Here is a 19942-nt window from a genome sequence, read left to right on the forward strand (position 1 = left end):
GGAGGCCCAATGGACTGGCTCAATATCCCTGTATGACGGAGTGGAGTGTTTTGGGCACTGTTCGAGCGCTTGGGACGAACAGACTCGCCATTCAGGCATCTTGCCGTTAACTAACTACTGTATTGGCAATGTGTCACGCATGATTTGCCGCGTAATGTTTCGGGCCTCAAAATGGCCCAGCCACTCTCGACACAGATCATACGCCTTGTCAACTAACGTTCCTGCGTCTTCGTCCAATCCTGTACTCACAACCGCACTCCATGTTTTGGTCTTCACCGTCGGTTGGCTGTAGTTCTTTTATGCACTCTTAAGCCTCGCTCCCACATTGTTTTCTCCGCCTCACTGTTTGGATCGTGACGGTGACATACCTAGTGATAGTGGACATTCGCAAAGCCGTACAAAACGATTTGAACGTTATTCTAGTCAAGCTCTCAGGCTCAAGATTCTAATTTCAGCTTTTTGTCATTAGTCTTCGGATGTCTTAAGATCTTTCTATTTTCTTTATCTTTTGAAGTTTAAAAGCTATGGGATAAATACTGCAGGGCTATTTTGACAATAAATACTATCATCCCCAATGGACTTGTCAATTAATGGTTCTGGGTATTTGTTGGTCGGCCCCCATGCAGAAGAAGACCACGTTGCCAGAGAGCCGGAATGGCATACCACTCTACCCATTCAGTGCATTTCCAGAGAGGCTTTCGCTCTTCGCCTGGGCTATAGAATACATATTCGTAGTCGCCAAGTTTCTCCTTGAAGGGCTCGACTTTCCCTTGTTTCTTTGGGTTTGAGGCTTTCTGTTGAGGCGGAGTGGGTAGGGCACCGAGGACCGAATCCCACTGGTGAATTGAATCCGTGTAACCAACCAGTTCTTTGGAATGGAACGTTTCCAACTCTTCAGGGTCCTCAGTCTTCTTGCTCTCGTAGCTCATTCCTTGTCTCGATGTAACGTCACCGGTAACATGGTAGACGATACCAGAACCATCATCGTCCGTTTCGACGAATATGGCGTGGTGGAAACGACCAGGCGGCATGGCGGGGTCCGGTAGAGCCATTTTACTCTTGACTTTATACACAGCATACTGTGTTGAAGACATGTTGATGTAGGGTGGGGAACAAAATGATGGATACTTGAATCGAGATTGATAATGTTGTGTGAGTCAGGTTATTTGACCTTTTTCTTTTGCGGGGTTAAGTTTTGCTTTGTCATGCAACATCAGCAAGCCAAGCCCCGCGATTAATTGTATCCAACGTCTGTTCAACCCTCCAAACATATACCTCACAGCAATTACCAATGTCAGAAAGTGTTTGTACGAAACTTCCTTATGTCTGGAAAGCCGTGGAGCTTCCGGGCCCCCTCCCCACATTATTTCAGATACATAATCTAACTGAGTCTCAGGTCTCACCCAGGAGGACTGGTTTGTCTTCTCTAGGCGGCGTCACAGTTGTCGGCGACATCTACGTCGTCAAATATGGTGATGACGTGACCGAGTATGAGGGTAACGCACGCCTGTTTATCGAAAACCTCCCTAATCGTTGATGTCTTAGCGATCCTAGGGACAGAGTCACTACTAGATAACATATAGAATTCAGATAAGAACCAAGCTTATTTTTCTTCTACCTTTTCAAATTTTAAAGTCGTATTATAGGAAAAGGATATTATCTCCTTTAGCACACTAAGTTCATAATAAAAGAGGGATTTGTATCTTGTATTCACGAGTTCAGAACCCCTTTCACTAGTCAGTATCCCGCTTATTAACACGAAAACAACCATAAGAAAAGCAATTATATAAAGCCTCCTATAACTCGTATTCCCAATCTCATCGGGCTTTTACAAAAACAACAAATCATCACAGAGTTATCCTATTATTCCTACTTTTTCTGTCCCGCTTTTTCCACACCTTTAGCAACGTTATTAAGTAAACTCTCGACGCCTGTCCCGATGCCGCCCACGACATTACCGACCGGCTGCCCTATGTCGCCCGTCGCGCCCGTCAGCGTATCACCCACGCCGCGCAGCGCAACTCCTGTTACGTTACCGAGAGTACCCACGACCCCGCCGACCGTGTTGCCTAGCGTGTTCGTGACGAACTGGACAGAGTCCGCGGTTTCGTTCTGGCCGGCAGTAGTGTCCTTTCGGCTGGATGCCATGGTGTTCGTGTACAGGGACTGCTTCGGTTGCAATGTTGGGTAGATTTGTGGTTGTTATGGTTGTTGTGGTTGTTGTGGTATTGGAGAATAGTTTTGAATATAATTGATTGAATAATCTTATTCGATATCTCTGTGATAAGGAACAGAGTTATAAGGTTAAACGAAACGCAGTTTTTCTTTTAGGTTGCCTGGGAATTATTTATTTGGAAATATGAGGGGTTTTTATCATCTATTAAGTCAACCTCCACCACACCTCTTTAACTGACAAGCTACTTAAAGCAAGGTGCATCCTCGAAATGACGTTACCTTACAATCCTAGTTGTCACCTACTTATTTCTAATGGTCAGATTTCCTTAGAGCTGCCCTCCTTTGTCTGAATGACGTCTTGTTGGCGACATTCCAAACTGCACGTGTTCAGGAATGCCCTACCTGGCGGAGCCCCTCTCGAGTGACGTGACGATTGAGCGTAGGGTCAGTGGATTTGTGAACCCGTTCAAAAAAAAACCGCATAACAGCTTAAGCACTCGTCACTTGACTTCACGAATGCCAATGAACTTCCAAACGGTAGCGCCGTAACACTGCTACCAGGCTTGACATTGAGTGAGGGGCAGGAAAGGAGGGAACGGGTATGATTACCTAGCCGAGCTAGTTTTCATAAAACATATGTTTAGGTCTTGGGGCCTAATCCTACCTGAAGATTCACTTATGTTCAAGTCGTTGAACCCAACCCGGCTACGTGGAGTCTTATGTTTGGGTATGTGAAAGAAGGTAGATTTAGTCATGGCAGTGCCGGTAATAGCACCAAGTAGTGGTGCATAATAGGGTTGGTGGTAGTGTGAAAACCAGAGGGCGAGGCAAGTGAATCTGGATCTAGCTACGAGAGCAAACCCCGAGGTCCTGCAGTCAGCAAGAGAGTGGGCATTCGACAGGTGAGCTTATCTACTCCTGGTTCTACGTTCGTAGGGGGGCTTTTGATTGAGCCGGGCTATTAGACCGAGACTGGAGATCTTAAAGTGGCAGCTCAAAGTAAATGTGGAGGAAACCATCCTCTTGCTTATCTACATCCAGTGTACAAAGTCGAGTTTGCTACTTACCAACCCGCTTTTCTTTTCCTTTTCAAACAAGAAAGGAAAAGGAAAAGGAAACATGTCACCTTAAGTCCTTCCCCACTGCACGTCCTTCAACCGTCATACGCAGCGTCCTGCCCAGGGTTCGCCTCTTCGTAGTGCAAGCGCTTCACCAGTCGAAAGTATCCAGCAGCCAATGCAGCTCCGAGACATGGCCCAACCCAATATATCCAATGATACCCGGGGAAATCGGTACCAGCAACAGCACAGCCGAAACTGCGAGCGGGGTTCGCTGAGCCACCGGTGACGGGTACACCTGCAAATATAGTGTCAGATCTCTATATGGGATCTAGTACTCAATTATATGACCAACGATGTAGTACACTTACCAGGGATAAGAGCTACAAACAAAGCGAGACCGATGCCAATAGGCGCCATAAAGGTATCTTTTGACTTCTCAGCAGCCAGCATCAAAACAACAAAAATCAGCTGAGCTGTGAAGAACATCTCCAAGAAGACGCCCTGCGCTACAGAGGTACGAGGTCCAAGTACTGTGTTGGCCTGTGCCACTGACCCTGGGAACATAACATCGACAAGACCACCCGCGCACATAGATCCGAGTAGCTGAGCAGGGACAAGAAACACCGCGCGGAGCCAAGGGACCTGTCCTGCGATACACAAACCCAGCGTGACCTATGGCATTACAGTCAGACTCAAGTCATCATTATAGTAAGGAAGAAGTGTCGTTTACTGCTGGGTTGAATAATCCTCCGCTCACCCGGTAGAAAGCCCAGACATTAACCAGTAAGGAAAATCCATATGCCAAGGCGATATAAATGCTCGTAGTAGTTGCTGACCCACCATCTACCTCAGGGTATGGTGCCTGGGGGGTAACCATTAAGTTTCCAGCATAGCCGAAGTATAGGAAAAAGAATGTCCCAACAAATTCCCCTAATGCAGCAACTAGATGAGCACTGAATGTGCTTAGATGACGTCGTTGATGACCCGGATTACCGTTGGCATTTCTCTCATCGGTAGATCCCATCTCGTCACTTTATCAGAGGCTCGTTTGGTAGTCAATTTCTCTAATATTCGATGTCAGGGCAGGGTTTGAGTTCTAACGTTAACAAAGAGATAAGGATTAAGATGGCTTATATATTTATCGAAAGCTCTTGTGACGTGTTCAGGAGACAATTCTGTTTGCATGATGCTCATGGCTCGGGAAATGACGTACACGAATTTTTGCTCAGTGTCATATGAGTTAGTAAATTTGTCATAACCACGTCTTTCATCCAGATGATGGCACCTCCTTAATTGTTACGAAAGCGTTGCAACAGCTAGAAAGGTAGCTGGGCACTCATCTCAGTAGCATTATTGAAACTGGCGCTCTGAGTTGGTGGAAATTTGGTGATTTCGAAGTGAAAGAACGAGCGACAAGAGAAGGTATCAAGACAAGACCGAAACCATCCCCTACCCTAGACTGTCACACGCTTAGGCAATGACATCAGGAGCTTTTCAAGCAAGGACTGAATTAGGTTTAGCATATTTGCCTCAACGCGTCTCGTGTCTTAATGCCAAACAATGTGACAGCACAGTTGCTTGAAGTTACGAATGACAATTAAAATCAATATTTAATGCGAATTGTCAATACATTTAGGTCTAGGGTTGACAAGAACGCTAAGGCAAGGTCATGGGTAACTACCGAAGGCTATTTTTACAAGGCCATTAATAAATCTTGAGAAGAAGTAAGACTTTTAAGAATCGCTATGAGGCGGCAGTAGCAACTTTGGCGTGGTATTTATGCGCGGAACATAGAGTCCAGAAACTACATCGTCATAGCGTGGGTTTCGAGACATTTCTCTGGGGTATCGATGATCTTCAATACCAAGCGACATACATGTCCATATCTCAGATTTGGAACTTCAAGCGATTAAGCCTCTTGCTATACATCCAATTCATGATCAAACAACTTTAAACAAGGGCGCTTCCTCTGAAACCACGTATTGGAAAGTCAGAATGCAGCGCTGAGAAGGAAGTGGTATGTGTGCAGCAGTACTATTCTGCTGACCCAAGCAAGTACTCGCAACATCCGGCAGACTAGAGCGGCGTGTTCCTTGCTGTAGATTGACCTGCTCTCCAAACGGTGAAAAACTGAAACAGCTACCTAGTGGTGCAGACAACGATAACTTCGTGCCATCTTGGGTACTGATAGCAGAGATTAAGCCCTGTGGCATCTGAAGCCTGGCAGCCTCAATACGAAAGGACATGCACGTGAATGTAGAGGAACAGTCAGGTCGCAATTGTCCGGCTAGGTTGTTGCTGTTAGGCCTCGCCTGTCTGTCCGGACTTTGGGACAAGTATTTTGCCGTGAGATGGTGTTTTGCTATAGTGCTCAGAGGGACGTTTGTAAGGACTGGATGACATTGAAGGGCGACGGTAAGTTTTGCATGGGTAGCTACGCTAGATGGTCGTGTTTCTGTGGTATTTTAGGAAGGCGAATGGTAGTTTCTGATGAAAATTAATTGTGAAATTTTACGCTTAAGGAAGGAGAACGGGATGGTTCAATACTTGATATCTTGTTCTTTCCATTGGTAGATATCTAGCCGTGGTATAGCACCTGGCCTCCAGCAGGAAAACAAACCCTTGAGAGTGAGAGCAGGAATACAATATATTACTTCCAGCAGCTTTGACACAAGTGCTTCAGGACTCCTCAAACCAAGGGTTACGTAATATCTCAGCAGGAGAAGGCCTCCGATCAGGATCATACCTCAAAATCCAACTGATCAACATCTTAACCTGCTGACTCTCCATGCCCGATAAATCCGGCCTTAACTCATCAATCAAATCCTCCATATAACGCCCAGAAACCTCTCCCTCCCGTAACCCCTTCACCTTGCGGTTGAACATCTTCCTCTCCGGCGTAAAGTACAACTCAGGCCTACTCCACTGACCAAACAACTCATCAGGCAACGATCCAAGTCGCTCGTGGAGTTGGAGGAGATGCTCGTCATCTTTATTTGTGTCTGGAATTTGGAAAAGGGGGGTATCTGTAATTATTTCGAAGATTAGACAGCCAATGGCCCAGATATCGGATTCTTTGCTGATGTGGTTTTGGAGGATAAGTTCTGGTGATCGTAGGCCGGTCGGCGTTGGAAGTTTCTTTGGGGGATCATCGAACAAGTATGCTGTTCAAGTTAGTATTGTTTCGGCAGGTGTTTTTAGCTTCGTAGCCCTGATCAATGTCAACGGAGATAACGGTATAAGATTCATCTCAAATCAGAAGAAAGAAGGGGGTAGAGATGACTTACCACCACCAAAGTCGGATAATTTGACTGTGAAATCTTCCACATCAACAAGCCCCGTCAAAGGCTGCGCAGCATAAAGAGACTTCGGCACATTTTCTGATTCCCCCTCGACAGGCCAAGCAACACACCGATCATCCAAATCCCCCTCCTGAGCAACCTCATCTACAACATCCTTAACAGAAAATAACATATTCCCCATCTTCAAATCCCCATGCGCAATGCCATTTTCATGCATATGTACTAGCCCCTGCAACACTTGCTTCAAGATGCTCTTTGCCATTTTCATAGGATATCGCGCTACCATCTCATTCCGTCGCCGGTCATATTGCGGGAATTCGTAGACCATACGGTCTACGCTTGGACCTATTGGTTCAAAAACGAGACATTTGTGTAGACCGTTTGGACCGGTGTGGGTGAAGTGGTCGAGAAGATGAGTGATGTGTCCGCTGTCGGTTTTGGCTAGATGGTTTAGGATATCGAGCTCGCGACTTGTGTCGCTGTTTGAAGTGATGATTTTTAGAGCAACATAGCGCTTGTTTCTACTCATCATCAGCAGCTGCACAGGGGGGAAATACTATATACTAACTCCATATCTCGCGCCCACCAAACAGTCGAGAAAGTCCCCCATCCAAGTTTTCTCACGACCTTTTACTGCCCATCTTTGAACTCGTCGCCCAGATGGACAGGGTGATAGCCTCCAGGACGGTATAACTCCAGCCATTCGTACGGAGCTGATATCTTGTCGAATCTCAGCTCTTTGTCATTGGGTGGTATAGGCAGTGAAGTCATTGTTAGATTGACAAATGATAGAGATAAATTTTGTGCTTGGGAAATGGACTTGCGATGATCTAAATAACTGTCATGTTTGCATCAAACAAAGAAAACAGCCAACACCATTCCGCATATCAAAGCGCTATTGTCCAACGCCACAACAGCAAACACCGTCCTCAATAGGCAATAGAACATCTGGATCCCATTTCTGGGCAAGCAAACACTACTCCTCCTTGCCCATCCTCTCATCACCGACAAACAACTCGGTCCCCTCCCCACCCATCCTAGCCTTAACAACCACCACCTTCTCCTCCACCTCCCTCTCAATCAAAAACTGGCTATGCGTAATAACAATAACCCATCCCACAACCGTCTGCGACATGACGCCCAGCCATCTCATAACAGCTGCCTGACCTGCATTGTCCAAATTATCGAAAACTTCGTCGACGAGGACATAATGCGCGCGATGTGAGCTTTTTGCCCGCGCGAGTTGGAGGAGTGCGAAGAAGAGTGCCAAGTCAACGCGTTTGCGTTCACCACTGGACCGTTTGCCGTAGGCTAAAGAGGGAGAGACGGCTAGTGTGGGGTCGAGGACGTCGGGTTCTTCGAGGAGGGAGCGGAGCATTCCTGTTGCCATGTGTGCGTGGCGCGTGTCATCATAAAGTACTGTAAGAACCTGTACGAGAAGACCGTTGAGTTCTGAAATTGATTTAAGAAGGATATGTTCTCGGAAATTCGTGGTGGCACCCTTGCCTTTTTTCGTTCGTTTCGTAAGCGACGAAGACCAAAAATTGAACAACTCGCGATCAGAGATAATGCCATGTCGTTCCTTCCGAAGCGCTGTGCATTCAGCCTGTAACGACTGTAGAGAAGATTCCTCGGTTTCGGCCAAGTTCTTGTATATAACTGCGTCGCGTTGTTTGACGGCGACTTGCTGACGTAGGTCATCACGGGCTTGGCGTCGCTCTTCGCGGGCTTGTTGGGCTCTTTGACGGAGTTCTTCTCGAGCTCTCCGAGCGTCTTCCCGAGCTTTCTCCTGTGCTTTTTGAGCTTGCATAGCTTGTGCGGCTTGTTCGCTCATCATCAACGCATGATTAATCGCAGCCTTTTCCTCGCGCTTCAGACTTTCCAGGTGTGATATACTACTTTCGATGCTTTGGCGGATAGTCGCAGTCTCATCCTGAGTTGGAGACACAGTTTTCTTGGGATCACTCTTCAACCCGAATATAGATCGCACACTTCTGAAAAAGCGGCTGACAGCAGCTCGTATGCCGAGTAGGAGCTTGCGCAGACCTACTGGGCGAGCTGCTTCGATAGCCGCCTCGATAGCATCAAGTTCGCCCCTCAGCTGTCGCAGATTATCCTTCTCAGCACGGATCTGTTTCTGCAGAGTCGAGATCCTATCGCGCGTATCCATGCCAGATTCAGCTTCTTCGGTTGCGGCTGGGATTTCCTTTTCATGACTTTCAGGGTCATCTTCCTCGTTAGCGGTGGTTCGCTCCTCATGTCTCTCTGATTGATCTTCTCCGGCTTTCAGCTTCAAAGACGTAACTGCCTTGGCCGCCTGACTCTCAAGTCGTTGTCGCGTCTTCTCAAGCTCTTCCAGCCTCTGCTCACTGTACTCCATCGTCCTCTTCACAGCCTCCAATTTTCTCTCGACCTCGCTGACCTGTGTGTCGATATCCTTGAGCAGCATCTTGGACATTTGTCCACAATGATCTAACATCGGCAGTCCAAGCGACGACTCGATCAACTCCCTTCGCTGAATTGGCGTCGAGTTCAAAAAGCTCGCTGCACTTTCTTGACTCAGTAGTACAATTCTAACGTATGTTTCGTAGTCTGTTCCCAAAAGTTCGTTGATGGCAAGCTGTGTCGTTCGCGCGTCTGGATGTTCGAGTTGAGGCTGATCTTCGCCGTTTAGTGATACAACGATACGGTTCTTGTGAACTTTGTGTTTTCGATATCGTGTGATGGCGTAACCATTGGCGAACTCTAGTCTCACGGAACAATCTTTACCAACGGTGTCGTTGAGGACGTCATTTGCTGCCAAGCCGTTGCGGATACAGCGACCAAATTGACACCATACGATAGCCTCAATAAGCGTACTCTTTCCAGAGCCGTTATCGCCGACAAGTAAAGTCAGTCCACGTGGAACATCACGTTGGAAATTGATTGTGATGGTGTCTTGTATGCCCAGGAAGTTGGTGATTGTAAGAGTACGTGGTTCTGCGACGAAGACGTTGGTGAACTCCCCTGCAAGCCCACCGTCGGAACTTGTGCCAAGAGCTTGAGCAGATCTGTCGAGGAAGTCTTGGTGGTTGATCTCGGTTTCGCCGTCCTGATCCACCATATTGCGCGAGGCCTGGATCATGCGCTGACCAACACGAACTAATTCCTCTCGTCGTGGGTGAAGGTAATCGTCCAGTTCTAGTGATTCGACATATTCGCGCGCTTCTGCAAGCAGATCAAGTCTTTCGACTTCAGGCGAGGTGTCCAGAGTAGCTTCTGTAGTGGCCTCACTGTCTGGCAGCAAATCGGTCTCTGTTTCGTTTTCGACAGGCGCCTCCAAAGGTTGTATGGCGGCATCGCTGGCTGGCACCGATGCACCAAGACTCTCAACTGGCCGTCGATTGGCATTGGCGACGAAATTCGTATGAGTCCAATTGCGCACACTTCGAACACCAAGAGAAAGAAGCTGATCGCGAGCGGTGACGTATTTCAGATGCGAAGGGCTGCCGATGAGCATGACATGTTTGTCCTTGACAGTTTCTTCGTTGATCTCATCCGCAAGAACCTGCTCCAAGTCAACAGCGATATATCCAACAGCGTGCGGATTGATAAGCATCTCATGCTCAAGAGTGTCCGGGTCCAATAAAACAACGCCTCGCTGCTCATCGTGAAGGTCACCCCAGTTCAACTGACAAGGCGAACCCAAGTACGTCAGACTTCCTTGCAAATCATTTTTCTCGCGACCGTCCTGGATAATCGTCTGAGGACTGTGAAAGTGCCCCGTAAATGTTCTCGCCAACGACGCAAAACGATCCGGTCCCGTCAAACCGTGATACCTAACAGAATTCGTCCCATTCAGCACAAACTTCTGGGTGATAGCTTTGTTAATCGCCAAATGAGCAAAAGCAACCGTCTCACGCGCCTCTTTAGGGTCAATCGCATCAACAGCATTCGTAAGCTCTTCCTGCTCCTCCCGAAACGGCAATAACAAAACCCGTCGTCCATCCCACTCATGCTTCGCGATGACGCTATGAACCGAAACATGTGGGGCAAGTCGCTTGAAGTTCAGCGCCTCGAGGGCTGTGGTCTGATAATCACGTTTATACGCGAGGTCATGATTTCCGAGGATGATGTGAATGCGTGGGACAATGTCGCTTAGGTGACTGATGAAGCGGTAACAGGCGGATAGAACGTGTGTTGGTTGCATCGTACGGCTTGTCAACAAATCGCCGCAGACAATTACCCGGGCGGGTTTGTGGTGGGCGGCGGCGGAGATGATCCATTGTGCTGTTTGGCGTATGCGATCGAGGTCATGATGTTTGAAGTGAATGTCGCTGAGGAGAAGCCATCTCATTGTGTTTTGGCTGATGATGGTTGAGATGAGCAAATCTTCAGTGGCCGAATCTATGACTGGCTGGTTGTGCTGACTAACGCACGACGTCAGTTTGTCGTAGGGTAACCGTTGGACCTGTAACGATAAAAACAGTGAAATGCCTCCGGTTTTGCAGAGTCACTTGATTAAAAAAAGTTGAAGAAACTGGCTAGAGTTTGGAATTTATTTTCCCATTCAATCTCCACTTGCAGTTGTTTGAGGAGACATTTGTGCGAATTATGCAGTGTCACCGGGAAATACGTACACCGAACAATCAGCCGCAAAAAATGCTATCGCCGTACAACTACCGATGGTGTTCATTCAAGATTGCTGGCCATAAAAATCGTTTGTACCGTGATGCATTCACTTCACAAGCACCTTAAGGTGATATATAGATGCCTAATAGAAGGAGGAATGAGATTCTTTGCCAAAGACTATTTCAATTTCTGTCCTTCATCATCCTGAGACTCAGCTCATCCAGGAGGACAAAGCTAATTATCTCGCGTAAGTAAACCGACATATTATACTCAGCTATTCAGTCTTGAGGAAGCACGATGCTTTTCATTCCTTGGCAGAAACTAATCAGTTGGGGGATCGCCGGACATACGCGACGTCGCCCTATCACCAGCAACGTGCAGCACATCACCAAGCTACCTTACCATGTTCGGTTGAAGAGCTCAAAGGCATCCCCGCGCATGACTTTATTCGACGTCATCTTCAGACCCTACAATATGTACGGAGGGAAACTATCCGAGAAACTGTCTATCACCAACTTGGTACTCGCGAAAGCCCCACCTGGAGCTGCAAAGGCAGTGGTCGTGTGAGTTGAACGATGTGGCCGACGTTCCTCAGCTAACCCATGAACTTTAGCAGCGGATGGCACACCAGCCCGGGAGAGAAGAAGCTCCATTGCACTGTTGACTACGTTGATCTGCGCAGACGTTGTCTTACCCGCGACCATGTCTTTCCGAAAGGATCCTAATGCTGGCCACCAACAGATTCACCGCCTCCAGCCAGTTTTGGTTGTCATGATTCGCCATTTTCTATCAACGAACTTTGGGAAATGTATCCCAGCTAGATAGCTCATTCAGTCAATTGATCAATAAAAAATAGAAAATGAAACTTCCTGGCTCTCTACCTGGTTTGTCTTATCTTATCTCCGTATCGTGTTATCTTATCTTATCATCAACCGGAACAACGGCATCAATCAGCTCGGCATACAACCTCAACGTCGCATTCTCAGCTCGACAACGCATCACAAATACCCAAAAAGACCATCCGGAAGAACTTACAAGCCCAAAAGGCGGTATATCACTACTATTAAATATCGCTTGTTTGTAGAAAAGAGGTAAACGGAGACGGATAAATTATCCGTTTCAAACCCCTTCCGCGGAAAAAATGCCCTTTCTGTCTCAGGTTCACCACCGTCCGGGCCCGACAAGGAAATTGCGGGCACTGAATTCCGAATTAACCGTAACAATCCCAGCACGACCCAATGACAGATGGGACGAAGAGCCGCCTCGTTTCAGGATATAGTCCCTAATATTATCGTTAAAGGGTGCACCCCGCCAAGATAGATACTTTATATATAACTCTCAGCTGGTCCTTGGCAGCTTGGCTTCTGTTTCTATCATTCCATTCACATTCACTTCAATTCCTTTTTTCTTCACTAGTCCATATTTTGTTCTTTATACTATTCTCATCATGCTTCGCAACATCGCTCTTGCTGCACTTTCTGTGCTTCCTCTCACCCTCGGCCAGGTCGCCGAGGATTTCGAGAGCGGTTGGGATCAGGTTGCTTGGCCTACCTACGCTCCCGACTGCGACCAGGGCGGAAAGGTCGTTCTTGACAAGACTACCGCTCACAGCGGCAAGAACTCTATCAAGGTCACTGGTGGCTCCAACGGTTTCTGCGGTCACAAGTTCTTTGGTACCGATGCTATTCCCAGCGGCGATGTCTACGTCCGCGCTTGGATGTAAGTACTGAATTATTAGGTGTGAGGGATTGATGTTAATAGTTTTATAGGAAGTCTGAGAAGGCTCTCGATGACTCTCACGTCACTTTCATCACCATGCCCGACGCCGCTCAGGGCAAGGGCAAGCACCTCCGCATCGGTGGCCAGAGCAAGATCCTCATGTACAACCACGAGTCCGACGATGCCACCCTCCCCGATCTCTCCCCCGACGGCATCAAAGCCTCCAAGAACATCCCCGCCAACACCTGGCAGTGTCTCGAGTACCATCTCTCCCCCGATGGTACCATCGCCACCTGGCTCAACAGCGTTCCCGTCAAGGGACTCGTCTACAAGCCCAACGACCCTGCTCCTTACACCAACGGCTGGAAGAACAGCAAGCCCAAGCCCAAGATCCAGGGTGTTTACTTCGGTTGGGAGTCGTACAGTGGTGCTGCTAACACTTTCTGGTACGATGACATTGCTGTTAGCTCCAAGCGCATTGGATGCTAGAGGATGATGGAGGAATGAGTTGTATATAAGATTGGATAGGACGTTGCCAGGTGCGACACTTCTTTGTATCTATTTTACCAGAGTATTTATCTGCCAAGCGCAAGTTGAGTGCTATGTTTGTTCAAAAGTGATGTCCATTTTCTTCAAGTAGAGCTAGCGCCTTGCTACACACTGCGATCTAGATCTAGCACACCCACTCCCGTTTTATGTCCAGCGGCACGATGCCAAGGTCCTTGGCAGGCACACATCCGATCACTGAGATCCCAGCTTAAAGTTCCGTCTTGTACCAAAGTACCCAACATCCAAAGTAACCATGTCCTCCAAGTAAGCCAAGTCAACTTTCTTCGGGCTTTCATCATCCTCTTGGAAGAACTTAGCCACACGCTTCGCAGTCCACGTAGGGTTTTCGTCCGCTAGAAATCGTCAGTGATTAATCTCTCCAATATTATGAGGAAACTCACCAATCCAGTGCCCAGCCTTGGGTATGATATCAATCTCGACATTCTCAGAAATCGGCTCAAAAGAATCCCTTAGAACCAACTCCAATCCCAAACTCGCTTCACCACCCATTCCAAGAAGTGGCACGCTCAATCTACTCTCATTCAACGAACTCTTGAAGAATTCCGCATCCTTGGAAACAGTCGTAGCAGAGAATGGGCCAAGCATAGCTCTCAGGAATCCAGGCTTTGAGATACTGCTCATGTATCTGTTGACTGTCTCTTCGCTAAAGCTCTCAACGCCGGAGTAACTGCCGTGGTAAAAGTACCACTGCAAAAACTGCTTCTCTTTGCCTGACATGAGAAATTCTGCGAGGTCTGTTACCTGGAAGAACGCTAGTTGCCAGTTCTGGTACAAATCCCAGAAAGCAGCTGGATTGGCAGACTGCTCGTAGCCAAATCCTGGAAGAGGGTATTCAGCCAGTGCTAGCCTCTTCACCAAATCAGGATGCTTGATAGCTAGAGCCGTCGCCATGCCGACACCCTTATCGTGCGCAAAGACGTATGCTTCCGTAACGTTCAAAAAGTCCAGCACTCCCTTGAGATCATCTGCTGATGCAGCAGCGGTGTAGTCATTGTCAGGAGGAATGCTTGAGTCCCCAGCACCACGGTTATCAGGTGCAATAACAGTGTAGTTCTGAGCGAGGATGGGACCGATGAATTGCCATGTAAGACTATGTTGGGGATTTCCGTGGACGAGAAGAAGTGGAGGACCGGAGCCAGCGTATCGGAAGTGAATGCTAACATCATTTAATGCGACTCGGCCGTGAGACCAAGTATCGAATGATGAGAGGGCTGTGGCGACAGATGCCAAAGAGGCTAGTGTGAGTTGAAAGAAGCGCATGTCGATGAGTGTTAAAGAAGTTTGTCTCTGAGGAATAAAACTTGAATTTGCATTCTATTCATCCTCCTTATATCTTCATTTTGTCATCCTTCTTGACCAGAAACTTGGCCACTAACACAAGGTTTGTGATCCTACGATTGTTAAGCTCCGGCTTCTCCTTTGGGAAACCGGTGTTCCAATCCGGAAGTGTGGGCCTCGTCTTACATGGCGCGCCAATCAAGACCTCCAATCTGAAGTCTTGTCAGCAAGCTGAATAATGTCAAGAGCAATTAAGCTTAAAATGCTATTGGCTATGATTTCAGGAACGAGAAGGATTTCGAAGCTTGGCGCGAGGATGCTTGGAAATTGACAGGATGCATACGTAATGGCCAAGCTTGAAAAATTTAGAACAATTTTGTGATTGACGTCTTAACAGTTGCTGAGGAGAAATCATCGGTATCTCGCCCGACCGAGCAGATTTCTCTCTCTTCTTCTATCATGACCAAGGAAGACAATGTGAAGTGGCTCCTGGAACATGGCGCTGATATTGAAGCACGGGACTGTTTAGAACAAACGCCTCTGTCAATCGCGGCATTGCTTGGATATGACACGATTGTGCAATTGTTGTTGGACAAAGATGCCGACATTGAGATGAAGGACATTGATGAGATAACACCAATATGGTTTGCTGCTTTTTTTCGGATATGAAACCATCATCAGGTTGTTGTTCGATGCGGGCGTTAGACTTGACATCAAGTGTAAGAATGGAGTTGGGCTATTGTGTATAGCTCAGAGAAATGAGCACAAAGGACCAGTAGAGCTTTTGGGGAAGTTAGTAAAGAAAAACCAATTGAGGAAGTGGTAGAGTAGGTATGCTAGAATATTTCCATAATGTAGCTAATTCTATTCTTACTGGACCTCCTTTTATTCAATGTGCATAAAACGAATGGCCCTATTATTTTACTACTTGAGTCTTAAAGGGACTGTATAAAGTAGCTAAACCTTGAAATGAAAGCATATTTAGATTACTCGAGGGCCTGCGCTTGAAAAAAAAACCCAAAATCATCAGAAAATAGACAATAAACCGCAAGACAAGCAATTAGCATCCATACCCTGTAGCATTATGCAGCCAGCCTTGCAGTTACACCTGAATTAGTCGATGATGATTGATAGAGGCCCTCGAACAAGAAATGTGAAATTAGCGTTGGATATGGGACGTATCAAAAAAGACCATAGATGAAGATAAATCCTAGGGACCAAGTAATTGGCTGGAAATCTAAACTCACAATACGAGATACGCCGGTTGCACTTGCACAGTGAGGCTGTCTACACGATGCCATAGCCTGTGGTTTCATGCGTCTAGACCCTGACTGCCATGCCCCGGGCCCATTCTTATTATTCAAGTCCGATAACCTTAGCGGCGGCAGTTACAGCAAGGCCGAAAACGCCGACATCTTTACTTCTGTTCTCACCCACTTCCGCTTACCTAAGCTGTGTAGGGCGGAAGTACGGTCTTCAATTAATCTCCGAAGACCAAGAGCTGAATCACGGCACGTTTACTTGCCCAATCCGCCCGGCTGAGCAAGTCATCGTATTAGCAATAAAGGGTTTGTACAAAGTAGCAGACGATTGGCGTCTTGAACGTGACCTAGGCAGCTTGAATACATATATCTCTATTTAACCCATCCATAATTGCTTGCCGATAACCTTTTTGTTTCTTCAACTACACCACTTATCAACGTCTATTCCCGAGCTTGATTCTAATTTTCAACTCACTTTATAATGACAGAGGCAAGATACTCCATGCATGGCCCTTATGTCGGTACACACCGGGACTCCTCAGACGACGAGGGTGTTGCAGTGGACATGTCGATAACAAGAACGAGAACAAATGTCCCCAAACCCAAGGCTACTGGAGTGGATATGATGAAGGCTTTGATCCCCGTAGCCTTTATGATCCTTGGTATCTTTTGGATCAACGCATCCCACATCTTTGGTCTCTTCCACAATCAAGGCGAATACGTCAAGCGGGCGAAAGTTGCCCTTGCCGACTTTGATGGTGGTGACTTCGGTACAGCACTGCGGATTGCGGCAGCGGCGAACAACCAATCATACGATTTCCCGACCTATATCAACGTCGATACCTCGTCAACATCTCCAGATAAGATAAGGCAGGATGTCTTCGATGGGAAGTACTGGGCCGCGATCGTCGTTCAACCGGGAGCGACCGCTCGATTCGACGAAGCTGTCAACGGTACCAGCTCTTCATACGATCCTAGCCAAGTCTACACCTACTATCTCTTGACAGCCAGATACTACACGTTGTATGCCGGCGGCATACAGTCGTCAACCATCACTACCGCAAGCGCAGCCGCCGGAATATTCAGCGCACAATTTATCGGACCCAAACTTGGCGGCGGCGATTTCGCAAACACAACCGCAGCCCTAGGGGCGCTGACGACTCCAGCACGAGCCGTCAGTGTCAGTGCATCGGCCCACAGTTTCAGCAAAATGGACAACAAAGCCTTCATCAACACCATTGGGGCTGTCTTCCCAATCCTGATGCAATTTTTCTTCATCATGGCCTGGAACGGTATTTGCAACGGTATGCATCTCTACGCCGCTTACGATGTCAAAACACATATCTATGCCCGGCTCTTCTGGAGTATCTTTTGGCCTCTCCTTTGTAGTCTTTGCTCCGCAGGCTGGACGTACGCATTCCGTGGTTCCTACCCCATGGATGCGAAGATGTTTTTCGCAACCTGGGCTGTCACTTGGGTGTTTGCCATGATCAACTTCGATTTCTTGGATGTTGTCACTGGCTTCGTGCCCATTGCGTTTGTCACATTTTGTTTCCTAACCTGGGTTATTTTCAACGTTGGTGCTGCCATCGGTGCACCTGACCTCCTCAACAGATGGTATTGCATTAATTACTTCCTCCCGTCACTACATTGGTATCAGACCCTCGTCACAATCATCACGTCTGGAGCTGTCAACAAACTACATTACACTCTGCCGACGCTTGCAGGCTGGCTTATCTTGATGAAGGCTTTGTCACCGTTTGCAACCAGGCACCGGATCAAGAAGGCGAAACATGTGTTCCGGTACATGCACGAGAAGGATGCCCTTGACGCTCCACACTAATTTCCTTCGCACGCATTTTTTCCTTCCTATTTAAGAGCGTTCTGTTATGAGGATAGGGAAGGTGTAGATGGATTGTAGAATATTCCACCTTTTAGCACTATTTAAAATATTCTCACATGGGACTAAAAGTAAAGGGTTTTACACTATAATTATGTCATATTAAGACAATTGCAAAAGGGACCAGATAGGCATTGAGGGGAGGAATAATTAGAACAGAGCTATTATATGTAATGTTACCAATATATAATTAATTGACAGCGACTTAAGCACCATTCTTGAAGGGTTGTCCTAATTCTGGAAACATATTACCAAAGCATTCTTTATTGGCACCCACATGTAACCAGGGTTTAGGTGCATTCATCGTGGCCGTCGTCAAATACGACGCGGCAGCTACTTGCACGGAAGGTACATCTACTTCTCTACTTAAGGAAGACATAGAATATTGTCTAGTGGCTACCTCAAGGTCCGTACCACCACTATCGACGATATGGTAAAAATTACAGTCAGAGGAGAAGGCGATACTAGCACCATCCCCCGCTGAACCGACTTTTTTGCCCACTCTTTATAGTTCGTGATGACAATACATTTTCAAGTACTGGCATTAGGAACAGAAAGGCGGAAGGGTCGAGATAAGAACAGCTAAAGCGTCATTGATAGTCACCAACAATGACAGTTCGTGTGATCAGAAGTGTTGTTTTATTGAGTACGCATTGCAGGCATCTTTATCACCAGATGAGTCACTAGCAGACCCCGAGTAGTACGGAAGCCAACCATAGCCCTACTCTGGGGTCAATCGTGGCTCGTTGTATCATCAGCTGAGAACAATCAAGGCCGTCTGTCCATAAATTGACTCAATTGCCGACTGAGAATAAGAACTAACTTAAGACTAAGATCATATCAGATCATCATTGAACTTTCTTGACTGGCAAAGCCATCAAGACGTCCAAACTGAAACAACACATTGCAATTAAATGACCTGAACCTGACCGAGACTTGCCAAGTAAATTCCGAAAGCGACTTTCTGATCAATGGTAAGCTGTCGCCACGTGGTTCCGGGTTTTATCAACGAATACATCTCATCAGGGAAATTCTCCTTGAAGAGAGCATTGAAAAGAGTGATCTTGGCTTCGACTTCGTAGTGTCCGTCCTCGTACAGCTTCTTTATCTTGGTTGCCAACGCATTGGATTGATCGATAGTGAAAGCGTGGGACAGGTTCGCTCTCGCATTCTCATTAGCGATAGGGTCATGAATTACCGCATCGCTAACATTTCTTTCGTTGATTGATGCTGTTTGGGGTAGGATTGTCAAGTTGTCTGTAGGCAATGATGTCGACATCTTGAATCAGGCTTTCCAAGTTGACCAGGTGTTGTTACTGTTTGACAGTCTCAGCACTAGTTTTTTTCTTCCTAAAACAACCTTTAAAGAAGGCAACAATGATTGCTTACGTTTATGAGACGCCACAACTGGTAATTTTCCATAGCACGAAGTTAGTCAAAAGTATTTGGATCGTGAATAGAAGAAGATTTTGAACAAAAGTGGGAGAGTGTTTGATTACTTTACCCGGGCTGGGAGCTGATAGGCTTTTAGTTCCATCACATTCCGTCGCTTCATTTCCAATCTTTACCTTGTGTCTGGTATATCCAGGCGTCATAAGTTCCTGCGCCTCGCGGCAATCATTCCGCTAGTTAAGCGAAGGGATCAACTACAACGTTGGGTTATTAGCTGTCTTTTCAATCGTGGCTATAAACGAGGCTGCCTGAATAGAAACTCGATGTCTCACAGGAAATGCACCGCAGCTGATGGATCCGCGAACAATCAGGTGCACTCATTAATAATGTCCACTAATTGCCGTTATAGCTGCAGCATTTCAATATTGAGCATATTCTTCAGCCTCTCTTCTGAGACATGCAGCGCGCTTTGCTGTTTTCATGGAGTCTAGATCGGCTTGGCAAAACGCAAAGAGGAAAAGAGGCTGGATGGAGGTGAGCTGAAACAGAAACATGGCTTGATAAGGCGGCCTGAACATGTTACTATCTCTCAAATTGGCTAGTCTCGTCCTTCAGCTGGCACGCGTTTCTTCCAATTCCAGCCTGGAAACGAACATCAAGTATACAAGCATC

At 47.0% G+C, this 19942-nt stretch overlaps 9 protein-coding genes across 9 annotated transcripts; 3 read left to right on the forward strand and 6 right to left on the reverse strand.

Moving 5' to 3' along the window:
* Positions 1 to 494: 494 nt before the first annotated feature.
* B0J16DRAFT_336477 (uncharacterized protein) lies at positions 495 to 1134 on the reverse strand. The gene has a single exon (XM_046127228.1). The coding sequence runs from the start codon at positions 1092 to 1094 to the stop codon at positions 588 to 590; it is 507 nt and encodes a 168-aa protein (XP_045984034.1). The 5' UTR covers positions 1095 to 1134; the 3' UTR covers positions 495 to 587.
* Positions 1135 to 1426: 292 nt separating this feature from the next.
* Positions 1427 to 2148, reverse strand: B0J16DRAFT_382005 (uncharacterized protein; the record flags this gene model as incomplete). The annotated part of the gene is made up of 2 exons (XM_046131206.1): positions 1427 to 1526; positions 1874 to 2148. The coding sequence occupies 2 exons, from the start codon at positions 2146 to 2148 to the stop codon at positions 1427 to 1429; spliced, it is 375 nt and encodes a 124-aa protein (XP_045984035.1).
* A 1180-nt stretch (positions 2149 to 3328) lies between these two features.
* Positions 3329 to 4260, reverse strand: B0J16DRAFT_382006 (aquaporin-like protein; the record flags this gene model as incomplete). The annotated part of the gene is made up of 3 exons (XM_046131207.1): positions 3329 to 3531; positions 3605 to 3908; positions 3967 to 4260. The coding sequence occupies 3 exons, from the start codon at positions 4258 to 4260 to the stop codon at positions 3329 to 3331; spliced, it is 801 nt and encodes a 266-aa protein (XP_045984036.1).
* Positions 4261 to 5915: 1655 nt separating this feature from the next.
* Positions 5916 to 7309, reverse strand: B0J16DRAFT_396342 (putative serine protein kinase; the record flags this gene model as incomplete). Its single annotated transcript, XM_046132264.1, has 4 exons — positions 5916 to 6400; positions 6524 to 7059; positions 7107 to 7165; positions 7205 to 7309. The coding sequence occupies 4 exons, from the start codon at positions 7307 to 7309 to the stop codon at positions 5916 to 5918; spliced, it is 1185 nt and encodes a 394-aa protein (XP_045984037.1).
* B0J16DRAFT_336478 (P-loop containing nucleoside triphosphate hydrolase protein) lies at positions 7219 to 10213 on the reverse strand. The gene has a single exon (XM_046127229.1). The coding sequence runs from the start codon at positions 10134 to 10136 to the stop codon at positions 7515 to 7517; it is 2622 nt and encodes an 873-aa protein (XP_045984038.1). The 5' UTR covers positions 10137 to 10213; the 3' UTR covers positions 7219 to 7514.
* Positions 10214 to 11620: 1407 nt separating this feature from the next.
* Positions 11621 to 12019, forward strand: B0J16DRAFT_336480 (uncharacterized protein). The gene is made up of 2 exons (XM_046127230.1): positions 11621 to 11853; positions 11891 to 12019. The coding sequence occupies exons 1-2, from the start codon at positions 11752 to 11754 to the stop codon at positions 11972 to 11974; spliced, it is 186 nt and encodes a 61-aa protein (XP_045984039.1). The 5' UTR covers positions 11621 to 11751; the 3' UTR covers positions 11975 to 12019.
* A 450-nt stretch (positions 12020 to 12469) lies between these two features.
* On the forward strand, positions 12470 to 13468 carry B0J16DRAFT_412620 (uncharacterized protein). Its single transcript, XM_046133333.1, has 2 exons — positions 12470 to 12868; positions 12919 to 13468. The coding sequence occupies exons 1-2, from the start codon at positions 12597 to 12599 to the stop codon at positions 13355 to 13357; spliced, it is 711 nt and encodes a 236-aa protein (XP_045984040.1). The 5' UTR covers positions 12470 to 12596; the 3' UTR covers positions 13358 to 13468.
* B0J16DRAFT_336482 (Alpha/Beta hydrolase protein) lies at positions 13469 to 14718 on the reverse strand. Its single transcript, XM_046127231.1, has 2 exons — positions 13819 to 14718; positions 13469 to 13770 (listed from the first exon to the last, which is right to left on the reverse strand). The coding sequence occupies exons 1-2, from the start codon at positions 14696 to 14698 to the stop codon at positions 13610 to 13612; spliced, it is 1041 nt and encodes a 346-aa protein (XP_045984041.1). The 5' UTR covers positions 14699 to 14718; the 3' UTR covers positions 13469 to 13609.
* Positions 14719 to 16413: 1695 nt separating this feature from the next.
* On the forward strand, positions 16414 to 17936 carry B0J16DRAFT_396363 (uncharacterized protein). Its single transcript, XM_046132265.1, has one exon. It carries the CDS (start codon positions 16460 to 16462, stop codon positions 17819 to 17821), a length of 1362 nt encoding a protein of 453 aa, XP_045984042.1. The 5' UTR covers positions 16414 to 16459; the 3' UTR covers positions 17822 to 17936.
* The last annotated feature ends 2006 nt before the right edge of the window (positions 17937 to 19942 follow it).

The sequence above is a fragment of the Fusarium flagelliforme genome (genome assembly GCF_020744385.1).
Source record: "Fusarium flagelliforme strain FIESC 12 MPI-CAGE-AA-0113 chromosome Unknown B0J16scaffold_3, whole genome shotgun sequence".
Classification (NCBI taxonomy): Eukaryota; Fungi; Ascomycota; class Sordariomycetes; order Hypocreales; family Nectriaceae; genus Fusarium; species Fusarium flagelliforme.